Here is a 19,434-nt window from a genome sequence, read left to right as displayed (position 1 = left end):
AAATAAAATTATTAATTCTAGAAATAGATTAAAAATTAATATAAGAAATTTCATTGTTACTTTAGACAATTATTTTTTGATTAAATCCAATACTTATTAATAATTTGATGTTTGATATCGTTGTGTGTTCTCGGTCATTTTCTTGAAATTTGAATTTGTTTTGAACTTAAACAGCCGTTTAATATTTAAGATCTTTGCTTTAGAATAATTTCGTTTATCTCAATTAGTTTAATTATTCATAAAAAAATCACTTATTTTATTTATTCTAGATTTAATTAAATAATTTATATCCTAGTATTTAAATATTATCAATTTACTATAATTTGATCTAGTTCGCTTGCTAGATTTATTCCCAACCAAAATCATCTGTAATTCGTCTACTCGGATGGGTTGACCACCCGGATAGGTGGATCTCATGGATCCATTGTCCACTCGAATAACAACGTGTTCACAATCAATTTTTTTTGCATCCCAATAATTTATATTTTTTTGTAAAAGTAATTGTCAAATATTTTATATATGCATAGTAAAAGTTGGGATAATATTAAATTTTGTTGTTAAGCTTTTGGTGGGTAAATAAGACTCCACTAATAATAAAAAAGTTATCTAATTTGAATAGTCCATACGGGAAAATTAGCATTTTGGTCCTGTATGTTGGCTTCTTTTTTGTTTTGGTCCTGTATGTTGGCTTGTTTTGAAAAATATCATGTAACTCAGTTTTTGTTTTGGATTTAGACCTATATGTTGGCTTATGTTGGCTTTGGTCCTGTAAGTTGGTTTGTTTTTTTGGTTTTTGTCCGGTATGTTATCATGTTTTGAAATTTAGAAGTTGACCTCTAAGTTTTTTTATAATAAGTATTTTTTATGCTTTCATGTTTTATCTGCTTATTGGTTTGAGATAATTACAACTAACTAATAAAAAAATATTTTTTTTACGCTTAAATTTTTTTTTAATCTAAATAATTTAATAAAATCTAAAATATGTTAATTTAATGTATTAAATGTAACATAGTTTTGTTCTTTTAAAAAATAACAAACAAACATTCATTTATATCGTTCTCAACTGTAACCTCGATTTTTTTTATTTATTTGGCACTAAGTGTCGCTCATTTAGCACCTATTAATAATCATATGACATAAATAAGTTCCACCTAAATTAACAAAATTAGCTAAAAAATTAAAAATATATTTAAAACATATTTTCGTTCTTTTAAAAAGTAACACACTAATATTTTTTTATCGCTCTCAACTATGGTTGACTGTTTTTGTTCCGCTTTTCTCCAAAGCAGAGCTTTTTAGGTATGTTTCACGTTTATCACGCTTAATTATCGCTTAAGCGTGCTTTTTAGAACACTGCAAATAAGGAAAATCTTGTTGCTCCTTCCAGTTTCGGCGATGAAGAAAAAATACAAAAAAATCCAAGTTATTGTATCTTTTAGAACATAATTATTATTTTAAAAAATAATTAGAAGGTCAACATCTAAATTTTAAACCTAGTTTATTTATTTATAAAATCATAAAAAAAATATTTATTATAAAAGCTTAAGCGGTGATGTTTGATACCGTTATGTGTTTTCATTCATTTTTTAAAATTTGAATTTGTCTTGAATGTAAACCGTCGTTTAATATTTAAGATATTTTCTTTAAAATAAGTTTGTTTATCTTAATTAGTTTAATTATTCACAAAAAATATCACTTCTTTTATTTAGTCTAGATTAAATTAATTAATTTATCTCATAGTATTTAAATATTAGTCTGTAGATCGATTGTTAAACTCATCATCCATTTACTATAACTTGACCTAGTTAACTTGATATATTTATTCTCAACCAAAATCGTCGATAATTCGTCTACTAGGATGGGTTGACCCCCCGGATAGGTTGATCTCATGGATCGACTATCCACTCGAATAACAACGTGTTCACCCAGATCGATCGATCACTTGAATTCTTCAGGTTTTCTAACCACATCAAAATCAGATTTTTTACATCCTAGTAATTTATATTTTTGTAAAAGTAATTGTCAAATATTTTATATATGCATTGGGATAAAAATATAAATAATATTAAATTTTGTTGTTATTTTATATATAATTATATAAATCCTACCTATACTGGCACTACCTTAACATGCATCTAATGGTTGATATTTATCAATAAATGTAGGGTTCATTATTTTTTAGTGGACCCTGCAGGTATTAATAAATGATAATCCTTAAATCTATCATGAGGTAATGTATGGATAGGTAGGGTAAATAAGACTCCACTAATAATAAAAAGTTTTCTAATTTGAGAGCTCGCCATGATAACATTGTTCGGAATATCTTACAATAAGCAACATCTGTGATGTCATACAAATCTGCTTTCGCGTAGATTTTGTCAATATGATCTTGAGGATCACTAGTTCCATCAAACTCAAGTAGGTTAGGGATTTTGACTCCTTTAGGAAATGCTTCAGATAAAATGGCGTTAGTGAACGGGCTCCGACGTATAGGCAAGATTGCCAAAGAATTATCTCCAGTTATATATGTGTGAGATTCATCTCCACGGGTTCGATTAGTGGTTTTGTTTTTGTCAGAGACGTCGTGAACTGTGTGAGCACTTGCTTCCCCCTCTTTAGGAGTAGTATTTTTTTCGCTCCCCTCATGATATTTGTCATTCACTTTAGACTTAGTTTTATTTGGGTTTGTTACCGGGATCATGAAATGAGAGCCCTCTTATATGATCTCTCTTGTCGGTGCTTCAGCGTTGATGGGATTCCACGAACTGAGCGATCGCTTCAGTTGCTGCACATGCGGTTGTTTCTTCCATTAAGGTTGTCAACGTATCCTGCGTGAAACTAAATCCAGACTGTGGTTTTGAGATTGGAGGTAGGTCTCCATTGCGATTATTTCCTTGAGATGTTTGTGGTGGAGTATGCAATTTCCCACAGACGGCGCCAAGCTGATGTAGCAAAAAAAATATATTACCCGATTAGAGAAAATATGGGTAGCTTTTGGAGATCTGAATAGCCGGATTAATCTCGAACTGTTCCAAAAACCAAATTTCGTGGGTTGTTACCTGAATCACAAAGCAAAGTGAGTAGCGCCGGGGGTTGCCCTGCGAATACACTCCGATACTCAAGTCAATATTTGCCCAATAAAAATTATAGAGAACTAGAGCATGCGACTATCGAGAACGTACCTTAACAATGAGAGGACTTGAGCTATTTATAGATAGCAAGAGAGTTTCATAGGTTTGAGACTTTTATGGGCTTTTAGAAATTTATAGGCCTTGATAAAGTGTCCAAATAAATAACTAAATAATATGAGACCCGAATGGATTAAGTGACTAGGCTTAGGCCCGGGAGAAATTTAAATTGGGTCATAACTCATCACCAATTATCAATGCATGCTTTGATACCATAAATTTAGTGACTCATCCCGGAATTACTAACAAACCAAAGCTTAAGCATTCAATTAACCTAAACAAGATAATCAAAAGAAACAAAGGGAACCTTAAATACTCAAATACTACCGAAAGAAAAATCGGTTCCCAAATAAATATATCAAGAATCAAATACAACTCCATCAAAAACATAATCCTAAAGTCTCTATACAGAAAACTTGAAACGATAAAATCCACCTTGCAACTCAACGATCGCTACCACCCGATCCGTCCAACCTAAGTCCTGCCCCGTGAAATGGGGTGTCCAAAGAAATACCATGGACGTGAGCAAATAATTCTCAATAGGAATGTAAGAGTATACAGGTGCTATGAATGCAAATACAAGTGGAAGGTACCAGGAAACCTATCCAAGTAGAATATTGCTCAGTCAAAGGTGTCATGGTATGTAGCACAATAGGTCATCGCATCAGGAGGTACTCCCATACCATACAACGTGGGCATAACCGGATCCAAAAATATGGTATTCATCCACAAAATATAACGAGGATGAGCGACCCCTCTACTGGTTATATCAATGATAAAGGCTTAACGTGTTAATGTATGCAACATAATATTCGCGACATAATAAATACACAAATAATTAATGCTACATAAAACATTCAATCATAGAACAAGCATACTCAACAATTGGTTGAATGTTTTCACACAGGATAAAGTCTTGACAACTAAAAATAAAGTCAAACTATATAATACCATGTCGGAATTCATCCGAAAAATGAGGAAAAATCTTAAAGAAGAATGCAAAAGATTTTAAGAAAATAGGTGTCCAAACCCTGTGTCGCGTCTGGACCATGGTCCATGCACCATTGTAAAAACATTCTCGAAAAATTGCATAAATTTAGTGCACGGACCCACGTCAGGACCATGTACGTGGGTTCCATCTTTAAACAGAGAGCCTATGCCTTTCCACATAAAATTCCATCTTTACACGCGGAATTTCGAAAAACTTTGAAACTTTCTTTTGGGCTAAAAAGAAATTTTGATGGTTTTTTTTATAATGGAATATTAAAAAAAAATCATTGGCACAACCTGGGAGGAATTTGACATTTTCTCAAGATTACGGCTTGGGCTTGGAGCAAGGGAAGAAGGTGCACTTCACACGCCATCACTGAGATTGGCAAAGGAAAGAAGACGCACTTCATGCGCCACCACTGAGATTTTCTCATTCTTCTTATATTTCTTTGTGACCGTTAATTAAAACGTTAAATTTTTTATTGTTTTTATTTTATGGAGCGGTCGTGTTTTTGCTGGTGCTACGATAGTGCCAAACTATTAATTTTTGTCCATGTATTGGATTAGTTAATGTTTTGTTCTATTTTATGCTCTTGATTAATATTCGCATAGATTTCTTGCTTTTAATCTGACCAATTAATATCATGTTTTAGATCTTGACTCGAAAGATAATAGAATGAAAATAGGTTAAAAAATAAATATTGAGAAATATATGGTTAAGCCGACTAGAAATAATACCTAGTTTCAGCGTACGATTTTAGGAAAAAATTTGAAATTCTATAGTTGTTAAGTGAGTTTTTTGTTTAAATTATATTCAATTAAAAATAATTGGATTGTCATTTGTAAATGAAATTATTAATTCTAGAAATATATTAAAATTTAATATAAGAAATTTCGTCGTTATTTTAGACAATTATTTCTTAATTAAGTCCAATACTTATAAATAATTTGATGTTTGATACCGTTGTGTTCTCAGTCATTTTCTTGAAATTTGAATTTGTCTTGAACTTAAACCGCCGTTTAATATTTAAGATATTTGCTTTAGAATAATTTCCTTTATCTCAATTAGTTTAACTATTCATAAAAAAATCACTTATTTTATTTAGTCTGGATTAAATTAAAATAATTTATATCCTAGTATTTAAATATTATTAATTTACTATAATTTGATCTAGTTCGCTTGCTAGATTTATTCCCAACCAAAATCGTCTGTAAGTCGTCTGCTCGGATGGGTTGACCACCCGGATAGGTGGATCTCATGGATCCATTGTCCACTCGAATAACAACGTGTTCACAATCAATTTTTTTTTTACATCTCAATAATTTATATTTTTTGTAAAAGTAATTGTCAAATATTTCTATATATGCAAAGTAAAACTTGGGATAATATTAAATTTTGTTGTTAAGCCACTAATAATAAAAAGTTATCTAATTTGAATAGTCCGTACAGTACCTTGGGCAAAACTCGAACTCCCTCCATAAGCAAAACTGCAATACTGTTCATCGGCAACTCCATTGTGGCATATTTGGGTCAAGAAAATTAAAGATATGGCTGCTAAAGAGTGAAGAAAGATTTATAATTTCTAAAGTACCTACACCATCGGGCAAAAATTCCTCCATTGGCAAAACTCCCCTTCGATCGGGAACTCCATGGTGGCAAAACTCCCTTCTTGATTTTTTGACCAAGAATATGGCTGCTGAGCTTTTAACGGCTTGCATTGGGTCGGCTCCATTTGCGTTCGCATTGGAGAGGTTGGCATCATTCGGGTCGTACGCGTGGAATGAAATAAAACTGATATTGGGTGTTGATGATGAGCTCCGAAAGTTGCAAAGAACTATGTTCATGGTTCAAGATTTGGTAGATAGCGTGGAGTGTAGTCCGTTGAGGTTTACGAGAGGAAGCAATGCTTGGAAAACATGGTTCGAAGATATCAAAAAACTTTCTTACGATGCCGATGCTCTTCTAGATGACATCTCGTTACATCTCTCCACCTTCGGTTCTGTGGGAACCGCTGAAAGAGACGAGGTTCGTAAAATTGTTCTTTCATCAACTACTTTGACGCTACCTCATGACATAAATGTATTGTACAAGAAGTTGGAACTTCTTGCTAAAGAAATGGAGAGACTACTGATGATTGAAAGCATGAAAAATAGATTCAGCATTGTGTCGCCTATACATGACTTTATATCCACTAGTTCACTGATCGATGAGAATAATGTTATTGGGAGGGAAGCTGAACAACTAGCTTGTGTTATCAATTTGCTCGCAAATGAACCAGAAATGGGTAACTTTTCGGTAATGTCGCTAGTGGGGATGGCTGGAATCGGTAAGACAACCCTTGCGAAATTGGTTTACAATGATGATTTGGTAAACTCCAATTTTCAGAAGAAAATGTGGGTCACTGTTTCGATGAACTTTGATTTGATTAAGATCACAAAATATATGATAGAAGCTTTGACAGGGAATAGTTGCACTTTGTCCGACTTGAATTCTGTTCAAGTCCTTCTTCAAGAGTCAATTAGGGGGTTTAAATTTTTGCTTGTCTTGGACGATTGTTGGACTGAAAATAACGATGATTGGGACGAATTTTACCTTCCTTTAAGATATGGTGCCAAAGGAAGTAAAATAATTGTGACCACAAGAAGTGCCAAAGTTTCATCATCTGTTAGATCTTATAAAACACATTCTCTCCAACATTTATCGGACAAGCACTGTTGGGATTTGATGAAACGGAGAATGTTATTCTCCGTAGAGGAACAAGAGAATTTGAAATCTATCGGCAAAGAGATTGCGAAAAAATGCAAAGGTTTGCCTTTGGCTGCCAAGACATTGGGAAGTTTATTGTCAAATTCAGGATCCAGCGAAGACCAGTGGCTTTGTATACTGAACAGTAAGCTGTGGAACTTGCCAGAAGACAAAATATTCCCGGCTTTGATGCTTAGTTTTCTCCATCTTCCCCCGCCGCTACAAAAATGTTTTGCATATTGTTCTCTTTTTCCCAAAAATCACGAGTTTGAAGTTGAGGAACTCGTTCTTTTGTGGATGGCAGAGGGGTTCATCCGACCCATAGAAGGAATGAGATTGGAAGACATAGGAAGCAAGTATTTCGATGATCTTTATTTGAGGTCGTTCTTCGAACAAGATACAAATGCAAGGAATGAAACTGTCTACAAAATGCATGATCTCATCCATGACATGTCACAAATGGTTTCTAGTGATATATGCTTCCAAGTCATTGACATGTCAGATGACTACCCTTTATTTGGAAATACTTGTCACTTGTCGATGCTTCGAGATAGTTTGAATCCAATACATCTGAAGGCCTCGGAGAAAAATGAAAGGTTGAGGACATTTTTGATGATCAATAAGAATGGTGCTGATGGGGGACTGCTAGATAATGATTTTTTCTCCCATTTGCGATCTTTGCGGGTGTTGGATCTGACTCGAATTGGCCTTAGTGAATTCACCATCAGTTCTTCTAAGCCCTTGAAGTTTCTTCGATATCTTAATCTCTCAGAAAACAAGATTTCAAGAGTACCAAACTCCATATGTCATCTTTTGGTTTTACAAACGCTGAAACTCAAAAATTGCACTCGAATTACAGCATTGCCTGAAGACACAAAAAATCTCTCCAAATTACGACATCTGGATTTGGATATAAAAGAACAGCTTGTCCATATGCCACCAAATTTTGGAAGGCTAACTGAACTCCAAGCTCTTTCTGCGTTCATAGTCGGAGACAAAAAGGAAAATGGTATCGCACAAATAAGCAATATGAATTCACTGAGGGGATCACTCACTCTGCATTAAAAACATGGATCAAGTCACAGATGTTGCAGACGCCATTGAGGCCAAGCTGCACGAGAAGCTGTTCTTGGACAATCTCGAGCTACAATGGGTGGATTTGGGAAATGTTTCTCAGGGTTCTCTAGAACAGGCACAAAATCTACAGGATTCGGTTCTCGCAAATCTTCGGCCTCATCAAAATTTGAAAGAATTGGCCATTAAGAAGTATTGTGGAAGATTCTATCCAACTTGGCTCAGTGATCCAAGTCGCAAAATTACGCGCATTCACTTGGCAGGGCTCAAGTATTGTGATAGTCTTCCACCTCTTGGACAGCTTCCTTCCCTAGAGTTTTTTTGTATATCGAATCTGCCTGTTTTGGAGTTGATCGATGAGAATTTTTATGGTACAGAGAAGTTCCCATCATTGGAATCTTTCGAAGTAGAAAACATGGATAAATTGATCAACTGGGAATTCACAAATACAGTTGATGTCATGCCTCGCCTTCAAAATTTCAGAATTCATGGTTGCCCAAGTTTGACAAATGTGCCTATAAACTTGAGATCCCATCCGAATTTGAATATCAGTGACTGCCCAAACCTAGCAATGGTGCTTCCATAACGAGTAGTGAATTCTTGGTTCATCACAATCAGTTTTATGTTCAGGTACAACATGTTTAATTCAAGTGGCATGCCTATTAAAACAAAATTGAATTTGGCTAACCAGTAACCATGGTGTTGGTTTTGTCTATTGTACAGGGGAGATTACAGATTATTGAAGCAGCTTGAAAGTAGATGCAGTGGTTGAATGAGTTACATAGACGCACAACCCCTCTCAATTTACCTTCAAATATTGTGAGCACTTTCAACACTACATGTCTATATCCTCCTTTGTTCTTTTACATCTAAAATGACATTAGTTAAAATGTCAAATGAAAGCCATAATCGTACTTTGGAAGGCTAATCCTACGAACACAAAACAGGAACCAGTTCTTTCAAGTTTCTTTCACAGGGCTAAAGCATTCAAATTTTTTGTTATTCTTGAAACAAAAATAGTTCACTTCTTATGGAAAACATGGTGGGAAAGATGATAAGTAATTGATGTCTGTGGTGATCATCCTGAATATCGGTATTATATGGACATTAAAGAGCTTCCATCACATAGCTTGGCTGATGATATCCTCCATGATAATCAATTTTAGTTCCAGATTTTTTAGTTGACCAGATATCAGTTTTTTTTCTTTTTAACCTGGAATATGACCACAAGATGTGTTTTTGTCTACTGACTGCTGGATTTTATGCTTTTTCTTGTTATCCTAACTATCAATCAGACAAGAAAAATTTTTTGCACTGTCCAAGGTTCCATGTAAATGTAGAAGGCATAATCACATATGTGCCTAACGTAAATCACTCCTCTGGAACATTCTATTTTTTATTCACACTCGTTTTTTTCCCCTGCAGGGACGTAAATGGAGACAACAATAGATTGGCTTGCAAGGGAAGAATTTTGGAGGAACTTTCTATTTCAGAGTTTTTCTTTGGTTAAAAGAACCCCATAAACATAATGTTGCTGATTTGCTTAGTAAAATGTGGATGGATGCTTGATAGAACTTTTCTCTTTCAATTTTGTACCCTCCACTTTGGGTGGATATTTGGGATGCACGTTCACTTGATTTTCAATTTACTGTTTCATGCATTCATTTGAATTTACAATGTGTCATTGGTGCATATATTTTGCAGGAAAAAAAATCAGATTTATGTGTTTGTATTCAATACTGGGGCTTGGCTTTATTTTCAGTATCATGCAAACTGCAAACATATGGAGGATATTAACATTTGAAATGAGTTATGATTTACATTACATTGGGATAAATATTTATTTGTCCGTTCATATGATTGTGTTTCATGGAAATATCTATAGAATGAGATCTATGCAATGCTACACAACTGTGGAGTATTCCTCTAAATTTAGTGTACATCATCCAAAAAACTTTATTGCCTTGTAGCATAAATAATAATATAGAAATCGGATCAGAATCATGTTTATCAGAACCTTGATTCCACCACCGTGTTGGCAGCTGTAGGGAAGAAGCCATGAAGAAATAAACGATTTAGTCTTACTCTTTATGCAAAAACTGTTGCCTATTATGTAACGTTTTTGTAGTTGCTGCATGACAAATCTAGAAGGTAGATTTGTCACGTGTATTGAATGAGGTAGCCATACCTACATGGTGGCTCACAATCTAGACAAGTTAGATGAGGACTAATGTATAGCTAATTCCGTTCGACGGCTAGAAAGAACTTCTACACCCAGAAAAATTATCAACACACCGTTTTATTGGCACTATTTTGATATGTTCTTAGTTTACCTCGTTTCATATGTTTCATTTAAAACTTTGCTTTTATGTCCACGTCGAATTCTTACATTCTATAGCTAAATCTCGACACTCGTGCTTATGTATGTTATCAGCAGGAGGGTGGGGGACCAATTTTGAACCTATTCTAGTGAAAAAGTTGGCCAAGTTATTATAGTGAAAGAGTCATTTCATCTCCAAGAACTTGCACGTTCATTCATTTGATTTCAAGTTAGATTATGATTTTTTTACAAAAAAAATTAGCTTAGTTAAGTTTCGATTTTCAGTAATAAATGTGTATTTAGTAATTTTTTTACCCATGAATGCATTCCGATTACCATGTTCATACATACATGACATGATAAAAATACATCATATGACAGATAATAATTCAATACATAAATATTTGTACTCAGCTCAATACTTATGTACCTCTAAAAAACTGGTTTAGTAGCACAGAGTCTAAAGTCTCGTCCAAAAAATAAGTGAACATCATATATATCACTATTTTTTTTTCTAAAAATACTCAATTATAGACCGAATATGTGACGCCCGGGGCTGAGGAGGCAGGGAGTGATCGCCGGTGCCAAGAGGTTGCACGGACAATGAGCGGCTCCTAGTAGGCTTCTAGGCGGAGGGAGACATGAATGAACCGATCTCGTGCCGGAATGAGAGGGGATTCTGAGACTGTGTAGGTATGGGACTACATAGTTGAGGAGGGCATAAAAGATTTCATATGTACTGCTCATATCAAGAAGGTGCATCTTCTTTTCGGGAGCTCATCACATAAGAATTCCAAAGTTAAGCGTGCTTGACTTGGGGCAATTATAGGATGGGTGACCCCCTGGGAAGTTTTCCAGGTGCGTGTGAGTGAGGACATAAGCACGCTGAAAAGACCTGTCTTGATACAGTGGGGTGTTACAAATGGTATCAGAGCCGACCTCTCTTAGTACGGTATGGTTCGGGGACGAACCAAGCGGAAGCTGGTGGGCATGTGACGCCCGGGGCTGAGGAGGCAGGGAGTGATCGCCGGTGCCAAGAGGTTGCACGGACAATGAGCGGCTCCTAGTAGGCTTCTAGGCGGAGGGAGACATGAATGAACCGATCTCGTGCCGGAATGAGAGGGGATTCTGAGACTGTGTAGGTATGGGACTACATAGTTGAGGAGGGCATAAAAGATTTCATATGTACTGCTCATATCAAGAAGGTGCATCTTCTTTTCGGGAGCTCATCACATAAGAATTCCAAAGTTAAGCGTGCTTGACTTGGGGCAATTATAGGATGGGTGACCCCCTGGGAAGTTTTCCAGGTGCGTGTGAGTGAGGACATAAGCACGCTGAAAAGACCTGTCTTGATACAGTGGGGTGTTACAAATAATTGTAACACCCGGTATTTTTAAATACGTAAATTCGCATGCATAATTAGGATATTTAATTAGTTAAATTTATGATTTATGGGTTAAATAATTATGTGAATTATTTGTGCATGATTTAATTTATTTTTAAGCATTTAACCCATAATTAGTGATTTTTATGATTTTTTTTAGTATTTTATTATTTAATCGCGTAGACGGGACCATGGACGGACGAGATGACGACTTTCCACCCAAATTATTTTAGGAGCCTTTTTGGAGCCTTAAAATATTATTTTGAGTTTTATTACCCCAAAATTTTAAGTATTTAATTTTATTTAATTTTAGGGGTCATTTTTATCCAAAATTAGTCAAAACATTGACTTTTTAGTATTTTTAAAATTTCCCTAAAATTATATTTCGAGATTTTTAATTAGGTTATCAGATTTTTAAGAGTTTAAGTTGTTTATTATTTATTTTTAAAACCTCTTTATTTAATTAGTTAGCTTATATTTTAATTAAACCAAAAATTTAACCTATTCTACCCAAAACCCTAGCATTAGCCGACATCTCTCCTTCCTCCCAAGCAGCCGACACCCCATCATCATCTTCTTCATCGGTTCAAGGCACCTCCTAGACTCCATAACCATTTTTCTTCGAAGCTTCAAGTTGCTCGTCGTCCCGTCGTCCCGGAAGTTGTCTCACGCTTGTTTATCTTCGTCCTTCGGTGAAAGGCATGTTTTTATCCATTTTTTTTAAACTCATATCAGTATATGTATGCGTGTGGGTGTGTAACATCAGAATTTATATTTTTTGACATCAAGCTTTTCGATTTTTCCTCCTTACTTGCTCTCGGTTTTGACATTAGTGTTGCATGCTCACGTTTCCCCTCTCCATGTTTGGTTCGGCTGTTGGCGAGTGTTCCAGAGGTGCCCTAGGGTGCCTAAGGGTCGAGCCATGGCAAGGCTTGGGGCTGAGAAGGGCTCGGCCGTGGGGTTTTTGTCATGGTTGGTGCAGACGGCGCAGAACTGGGGCTCGGATAGGAGGCTTCGGCCTTGGTGTTAGGGAGTGCATGGGGCTGGGGGACTGGTCAGGCTAGGTCCGCCCGGACGTGGGCTACGTCCGGGCGGCGGCGCCCCGGCCAGGGGCGGCCGGAGCTGGCCGGCAGCAGGCCAAGATGGCCTGCTGCTCACGGCCGAGAAGAATAGGGATTAGGGGCACGGGTCTAGGGTTTCAGATGGCATTCGGGTCGGGTCGAGGGGCCGGGTCGGGTCTAAAATAATGTGGGTCAAGTTAAGTGGGTCCGGGTCCGGGTTATTTTAATTGGGCTCGGGTATTTTTATTTTTAAGTTTTTAAGTTAATTAGGAGTTAAATGGGCTAATTAAATTCCCAAAAATTTAATTAGTACCATTTAATTTATTTGGGCTTCATTAAATTATTTGGGTTAATTTAATTATTTTTGGGCTTTTAATAATTTTTTTTGTTAAATTTTTAAGTTGGCCAGAAATTTTTATGGGCTTGGGAGCCCATGAAAGTTATTGGGCCTGTTATTGGGCTTTTGGGCCCATTGGGCCAGGGACAGTGTTATTGGGCCTAATTTAGTCTTAATGGGCTTTGGTTGATTTATTGGGCCACGTCTTAAGTTATTGGGCTTGCATGTCTAGGGCCAGCAGCTGAATCAAACCATGAGAAATTGCATGTGTCCTGAGTTTATATTTAATTATTTTTATGCATGAAAAGTTATTTGAATATTTATATGATATTAGAAAATAAATTAAATATAAATGAAGGACACACAATTTATTTAAGTACATGCATTCATGAAATCAATTTTTATGCTATGATTGAAATTCTATGGTTGAGCAAATAAAAATATTTTAGGTGGAAATTGAAGTAGTGTGGCCATTTATGTATGGGTGGTTCGCCACCAGCCTCGTACGATGGTTTCCTAGACTGATCAGTCGCACTATGGGTCACACTTACGGATAGGACCATACGATGTTCAGAAAACAAATGCTCAACAACTTATGTATGTATGATATTATGTATGTATGTATGTTTAATTATGTAATTTAAGTTAGAAATTTTGAAGCATACTCATTCATGTATATGTATGTATTAGTAGTTTAGTGTTTTAAATTATTTTAAACCCTTGTTAGTATGCATGTTGGGCCTCTAGGCTCACTACACTGATATGGTGCAGGTGAGTACGTAGAGGAGCAGGTTACTCCTACCGGTGGTGAGGATCTATGAGCTGTGCTACAGTAGCCCCGTGACCGTGACAGCTTCTGAGTCACCGTGCTTGAGTGTCATGAAACCTTTTATTATTTTTAGTGGTTGAGGTTTATGGAAATATTTCATTTAAATATTTTTAGTGCATGCACATTGCTATTTATTTTATTTATGCAGTATATTTTTAATTCTAGGGTTGACTCAGTTGTTTAATTATTTTTTTTAAGAATGCATTTTATTTAAGTATTAAAATTATTTATTTATTTAGTCATGAATTTATTTTTAGTATTTTTATTTGGTGCATATATGTATGGGCATATATGTACTTATATTTATTTAGTAGTAAAAAAAAAAAAAAAAATTTCCGCATATTTATTTATTAGAGAGTTAGGGTCGTTTCAGTTGGTATCAGAGCACGGTCCTTGGAGGGGTCACTACTGCTATGCTAGCTCAGAAATCCACGCTACCGGTCTGTAAGTTTTAATGTTTATAGTATGATTTAAATTTCTAGAATTTAAGTTAGCCTTAATTTTTTAAACACTTAGTTATGCAAGGCGATTTACGTAAATAAATATGTGGTGGTGCAGAATGCCTCCCAGACCAGTGAACCGACGTGGGGGACCTCCACCTCCACCTCCACCGCCACCTCAACAGCACCCTATTACAGCACTGGAGCAGGCCAGTGCCACTATGATGGCGGGTATTACTGCCTTGCTGGAGCAGCAGGCTGCCCGTCCCAGACTGTCCCACGAGGAGGACGTCGCCGAGAGGTTCCAGAAGAAGGGGCCTAAGGAGTTTTTGGGGACCACCGATCCGTTGGTGGCTGAGGGATGGATTCGCTCACTTGAGTCCATCTTTGACTACATGGGGATCACAGACACCGACAGGGTGAGCTGTGCTACATATATGATGCGAGGCGATGCAGCCTCATGGTGGGAGGGTGCAGTTAGAGGGGTCCATCTACCGACATTGACGTGGGTTGAGTTTAGGCGTATCTTCTACGCCAAGTATTTTACTGAGGACGTGCGCAGTCGCATGATCCGTGAGTTCATGAGTCTCCGTCAGGGGGACCGATCTGTGGTGGATTACGTGAGCCAGTTTGAGAGGGGCTGCCGTTTCGTGCCCATGATTGCTGAGAGTCCGCAGGAGAAGCTGCGACAGTTTGTTGAGGGCCTGAAGGCAGAGATCAGGCACGATGTACGCATGGCAGACGTTTTTACATATGAGTCTGCAGTCAGCCGGGCTTTGCGTTCGGAGGAGGGTCGGAGAGCGATCCAGAGGGAGCAACAGCAGGGTAAGAGGCAGTTTGTTCAGACTGGGTATCAGCGACCTTCTTCGCAGCCACCTGCGAAGAAGCAGTCTACAGGGCCATCTAAGGGCCCGAATCAGCAGAGGCCTCAGGGGAAGCCACAGCAGCAGACTAGGGGCGGGGCCCCTACTCCAGGGAGATATCCAGTGTGTCCGAAGTGCCAGAAGATGCATTCCGGGCAGTGTCTTTTGGGAGCAGGAGTCTGCTATCGCTGCAAGGAGCCAGGGCATCAGATTGCCAACTGCCCGCAGAGGCAGAATGTCAGTGGGCGAGTTTATGTTATGCAGGCTGAGGAGGCAGATCCAGATACCTCCTTGATCACCGGTATACTTAACCCCTAGAACTTTTTCAATTCTTTGCTTTTGTTTAATTGCAATTATAACTGAATGCCTGTTACATGAGTTTAATTATCAGCATGCTAGAATAAGAATTTTGTTTCTTTGTGATTAGAATTAAGGATTTTAGTGTTTTAACCTTGGGAGCATAGTGGTATGAATTGTTGGGAATCTTCTGCATGCAGGGAGAATTCTAGTTGGAGGCAACTCCACGTTTGCGTTGCTAGATTCAGGAGCCACGCATTCGTTTATCTCCCGGGATTTTATCAGACGGATAGGCATTACACCAGAGGTTGTAGACAGTGGTTACGATGTTACCATGCCATCCGGACAGATTATCACTACCACTAGTGTCGTCAGGGATCTGGCATTGGAGTTGCAGGGACACTCCATTCGAGCAGATCTAGTGGTTCTTCCATTGACTGGGTTTGACATGATTTTGGGTATGGACTGGCTATCAGTTAATGGAGCATCGATTGATTTCCGGCGTAGGACAGTGACAGTGAGCCAGCAGGAGGGGAGATGTTTACTTTCTTTGCATCTCAGTCTAGCAGTATTCCTCAGATGATATCATTTGTTCGTGCGAGGAAACTGTTGCGCAATGGATGTCAGGGTTTTCTGGCTAGTGTGGTCACTACCTCAGATGTTTCTAGCAGATCTTTATCAGATATAGATGTGGTACGTGACTATCCAGATGTTTTTCCTGACGATGTGGCAGGAGTTCCACCAGTGAGAGAGGTGGAGTTCAGTATTGAGTTGTTGCCGGATACTGTGCCTATCTCTAAGGCACCGTATCGACTTGCTCCTACAGAGATGAGAGAGTTGAAGGAGCAGATTCAGGAGCTGTTGGAGAAGGGTTTTGTTCGCCCTAGCTTTTCTCCATGGGGAGCTCCAGTGTTGTTTGTGAAGAAGAAGGACGGTAGCATGAGATTGTGCATTGACTACCGAGAGCTCAACAGAGTCACAGTGAAGAATAAGTATCCACTACCGAGGATAGAGGATTTATTCGATCAGTTGCAGGGAGCTTCGGTATTCTCCAAGATCGATCTGCGATCTGGTTACCATCAGCTGAGGGTCAGAGATTCAGACGTGTCTAAGACTGCCTTTAGGACACGATATGGACACTATGAGTTCTTGGTGATGCCCTTTGGGTTAACCAATGCTCCAGCAGTGTTTATGGATCTTATGCATCGTGTCTTCCAGCCGTATCTAGATCAGTTTGTCATTGTATTCATTGATGACATATTGATCTACTCGAGGAGCATTGAGGAGCACACGCAGCATTTGCATACAGCCTTGCAGACTTTGAGGGAGCATCGACTGTTTGCGAAGTTCAGTAAGTGTGAGTTTTGGTTGGAGCAGGTGGCGTTTCTAGGCCACATTATTTCTAGAGACGGGATTGCAGTGGATCAGTCCAAGGTACAGGCAGTGAGAGATTGGGGGATTCCAAAGAATGCTTCGGAGATTCGTAGCTTCTTGGGTTTAGCAGGATACTATAGGAAGTTCATCAAGGGCTTTTCTTCTATTGCAGTACCCTTGACTTCCTTGACCAAGAAGAACGTGAAGTATAGTTGGAGTCCAGATTGTCAGAGGAGTTTTGATCAGCTGAAGGATGCACTTACTTCAGCACCGGTGTTAGCTATGACAGTGCCACATGAGGAGTTAGTGGTGTACACCGACGCGTCTAAACTAGGTTTAGGCGCAGTGCTTATGCAGAGTGGCAGAGTTATCGCATATGCGTCGCGACAGTTGAAGATTCATGAGCAGAACTATCCGACGCATGATTTAGAGCTTGCAGCAGTGGTATTTGCGTTGAAAATTTGGAGGCACTATCTTTACGGCGAGAAGTGCAAGATTTTCACCGACCACAAGAGCCTCAAGTACTTCTTCACCCAGAAGGAGTTGAACATGAGGCAGCGCAGATGGCTTGAGCTTGTGAAGGACTATGATTGTGACATTAGCTACCATCCGGGTAAAGCTAATGTAGTGGCAGATGCTTTGAGTCGGAAGTCGTCAGTGGTATCATGTTTGACTGTGCAGTTACCACTACAGACCGAGATTCAGAGATTTGGTTTGGAGTGCTATCCGAGCGGCCATGCACCGAGCTTGTCAGTGTTGGCGGTGCAGCCAGTTTTGAGAGATCGGATTAGAGAGGGACAGTCCACTGATGAGGAGTTACAGCGATGGAGACAGAGAGATGAGGCTAGAGGTAATCTCTTGTATACAGTGGAGGATGGCATCGTTCAGTACCGTGGTAGGATGTGGGTACCGAACGTCGATCAGTTGCGAGCGGAGATTTTGACAGAGGCTCACGCATCTCCGTACTCCATTCACCCCGGAAGTACGAAGATGTACAAAGACTTGCAGCTATTGTATTGGTGGCCTGGTATGAAGAGTGACATCGGGAGAGTGGTGTCAGAGTGCTTGACTTGTCAGCAAGTCAAAGCAGAGCATCAGCGTCCAGCAGGACTTCTTAGACCTCTTCCCATTCCGGAATGGAAATGGGAGAATATTACGATGGACTTTGTGGTTGGCTTGCCGAGGAGTGCCAGAGGTTGCACAGCGATTTGGGTGATTGTGGATAGACTCACCAAGTCAGCTCATTTCTTGCCGGTGAGGACTAACTATACTTTGACACAGTATGCAGAGCTTTACATTAGAGAGATTGTTAGACTGCATGGCATACCAGTGTCTATTGTGTCAGACAGAGATCCGAGATTCACATCTGCGTTTTGGAAGAGTCTGCACACGGCTATGGGGACTAGGCTTCTGTTCAGTACAGCATTTCATCCCCAGACAGATGGTCAGTCTGAGAGAGTGATCCAGGTTCTCGAGGATCTTCTGAGAGCTTGTGTCATTGATTTTCGGGGCTCTTGGGAGACTAGACTGCCATTGGTGGAGTTTACCTATAACAACAGCTTTCAGTCGTCTATAGGTATGGCTCCATATGCAGCACTTTATGGGAGGAGATGCAGATCTCCGGTGCATTGGGATGAGGTTGGTGAGCGGATTTTGTTGGGTCCGGAGATTGTGCAGCAGACAGCTGACATCGTGACGCAGATTCGAGAGAGGATGAGGACTGCGCAGAGTCGGCAGAAGAGTTATGCAGATGCCAGACGACGCGATTTGGAGTTCGCAGTAGGTGATCACGTATTCTTGAAGGTGTCACCTATGAAGGGAGTAGCGCGTTTTGGACGGAGAGGCAAGCTTAATCCGAGATATATAGGGCCATTCGAGATCTTGGAGCGAGTTGGCACGTTGGCCTATCGTTTAGCTCTACCTCCAGGGCTAGCGGCAGTGCACAACGTGTTCCATGTATCCATGCTTCGGAGATATGTCTCCAACCCGTCGCATGTATTGGATTTTGAGCCCTTACAGTTACCACCAGATCTTGTTTACGAGGAAAGACCAGTGCGGATTTTGGCTAGAGAGGAGCGGAGGCTTAGGACGCGGGTCATACCGATGGTCAGAGTCCAGTGGCTGAATCACTCGGAGGAGGAAGCTACTTGGGAGACCGAGGAGGATATGAGGACTCGCTACCCGGAGTTGTTCGGGTAAGTACTTTAATTTCGAGGACGAAATTCAATTTAAGGGGGGGAGAATTGTAACACCCGGTATTTTTAAATACGTAAATTCGCATGCATAATTAGGATATTTAATTAGTTAAATTTATGATTTATGGGTTAAATAATTATGTGAATTATTTGTGCATGATTTAATTTATTTTTAAGCATTTAACCCATAATTAGTGATTTTTATGATTTTTTTTAGTATTTTATTATTTAATCGCGTAGACGGGACCATGGACGGACGAGATGACGACTTTCCACCCAAATTATTTTAGGAGCCTTTTTGGAGCCTTAAAATATTATTTTGAGTTTTATTACCCC

General features: G+C 38.8%; 2 protein-coding genes across 2 annotated transcripts; both read left to right on the top strand.

Annotated features, from left to right (window-relative positions):
* Positions 1–5,868: 5,868 nt before the first annotated feature.
* On the top strand, positions 5,869–7,989 carry LOC140878483 (putative disease resistance protein RGA3). Its single transcript, XM_073282083.1, has one exon. The coding sequence runs from the start codon at positions 5,869–5,871 to the stop codon at positions 7,987–7,989; it is 2,121 nt and encodes a 706-aa protein (XP_073138184.1).
* Positions 7,990–18,616: 10,627 nt separating this feature from the next.
* Positions 18,617–19,102, top strand: LOC140878482 (uncharacterized). Its single transcript, XM_073282082.1, has one exon. It carries the CDS (start codon positions 18,617–18,619, stop codon positions 19,100–19,102), a length of 486 nt encoding a protein of 161 aa, XP_073138183.1.
* The last annotated feature ends 332 nt before the right edge of the window (positions 19,103–19,434 follow it).

Source organism: Henckelia pumila, chromosome 2 (genome assembly GCF_033568475.1).
Source record: "Henckelia pumila isolate YLH828 chromosome 2, ASM3356847v2, whole genome shotgun sequence".
In the NCBI taxonomy this organism is placed as follows: domain Eukaryota; kingdom Viridiplantae; phylum Streptophyta; class Magnoliopsida; order Lamiales; family Gesneriaceae; genus Henckelia; species Henckelia pumila.
The sequence above is the reverse complement of the archived record's forward strand: the minus strand, read 5'-3'. Positions and strand labels throughout refer to the sequence as shown.

Bases quoted from the DNA above. Each gene is read 5' to 3' on its own strand.
- LOC140878482 (XM_073282082.1), top strand. From the start codon at position 18,617: ATGAGGACTGCGCAGAGTCGGCAGAAGAGTTATGCAGATGCCAGACGA.
- LOC140878483 (XM_073282083.1), top strand. From the start codon at position 5,869: ATGGCTGCTGAGCTTTTAACGGCTTGCATTGGGTCGGCTCCATTTGCG.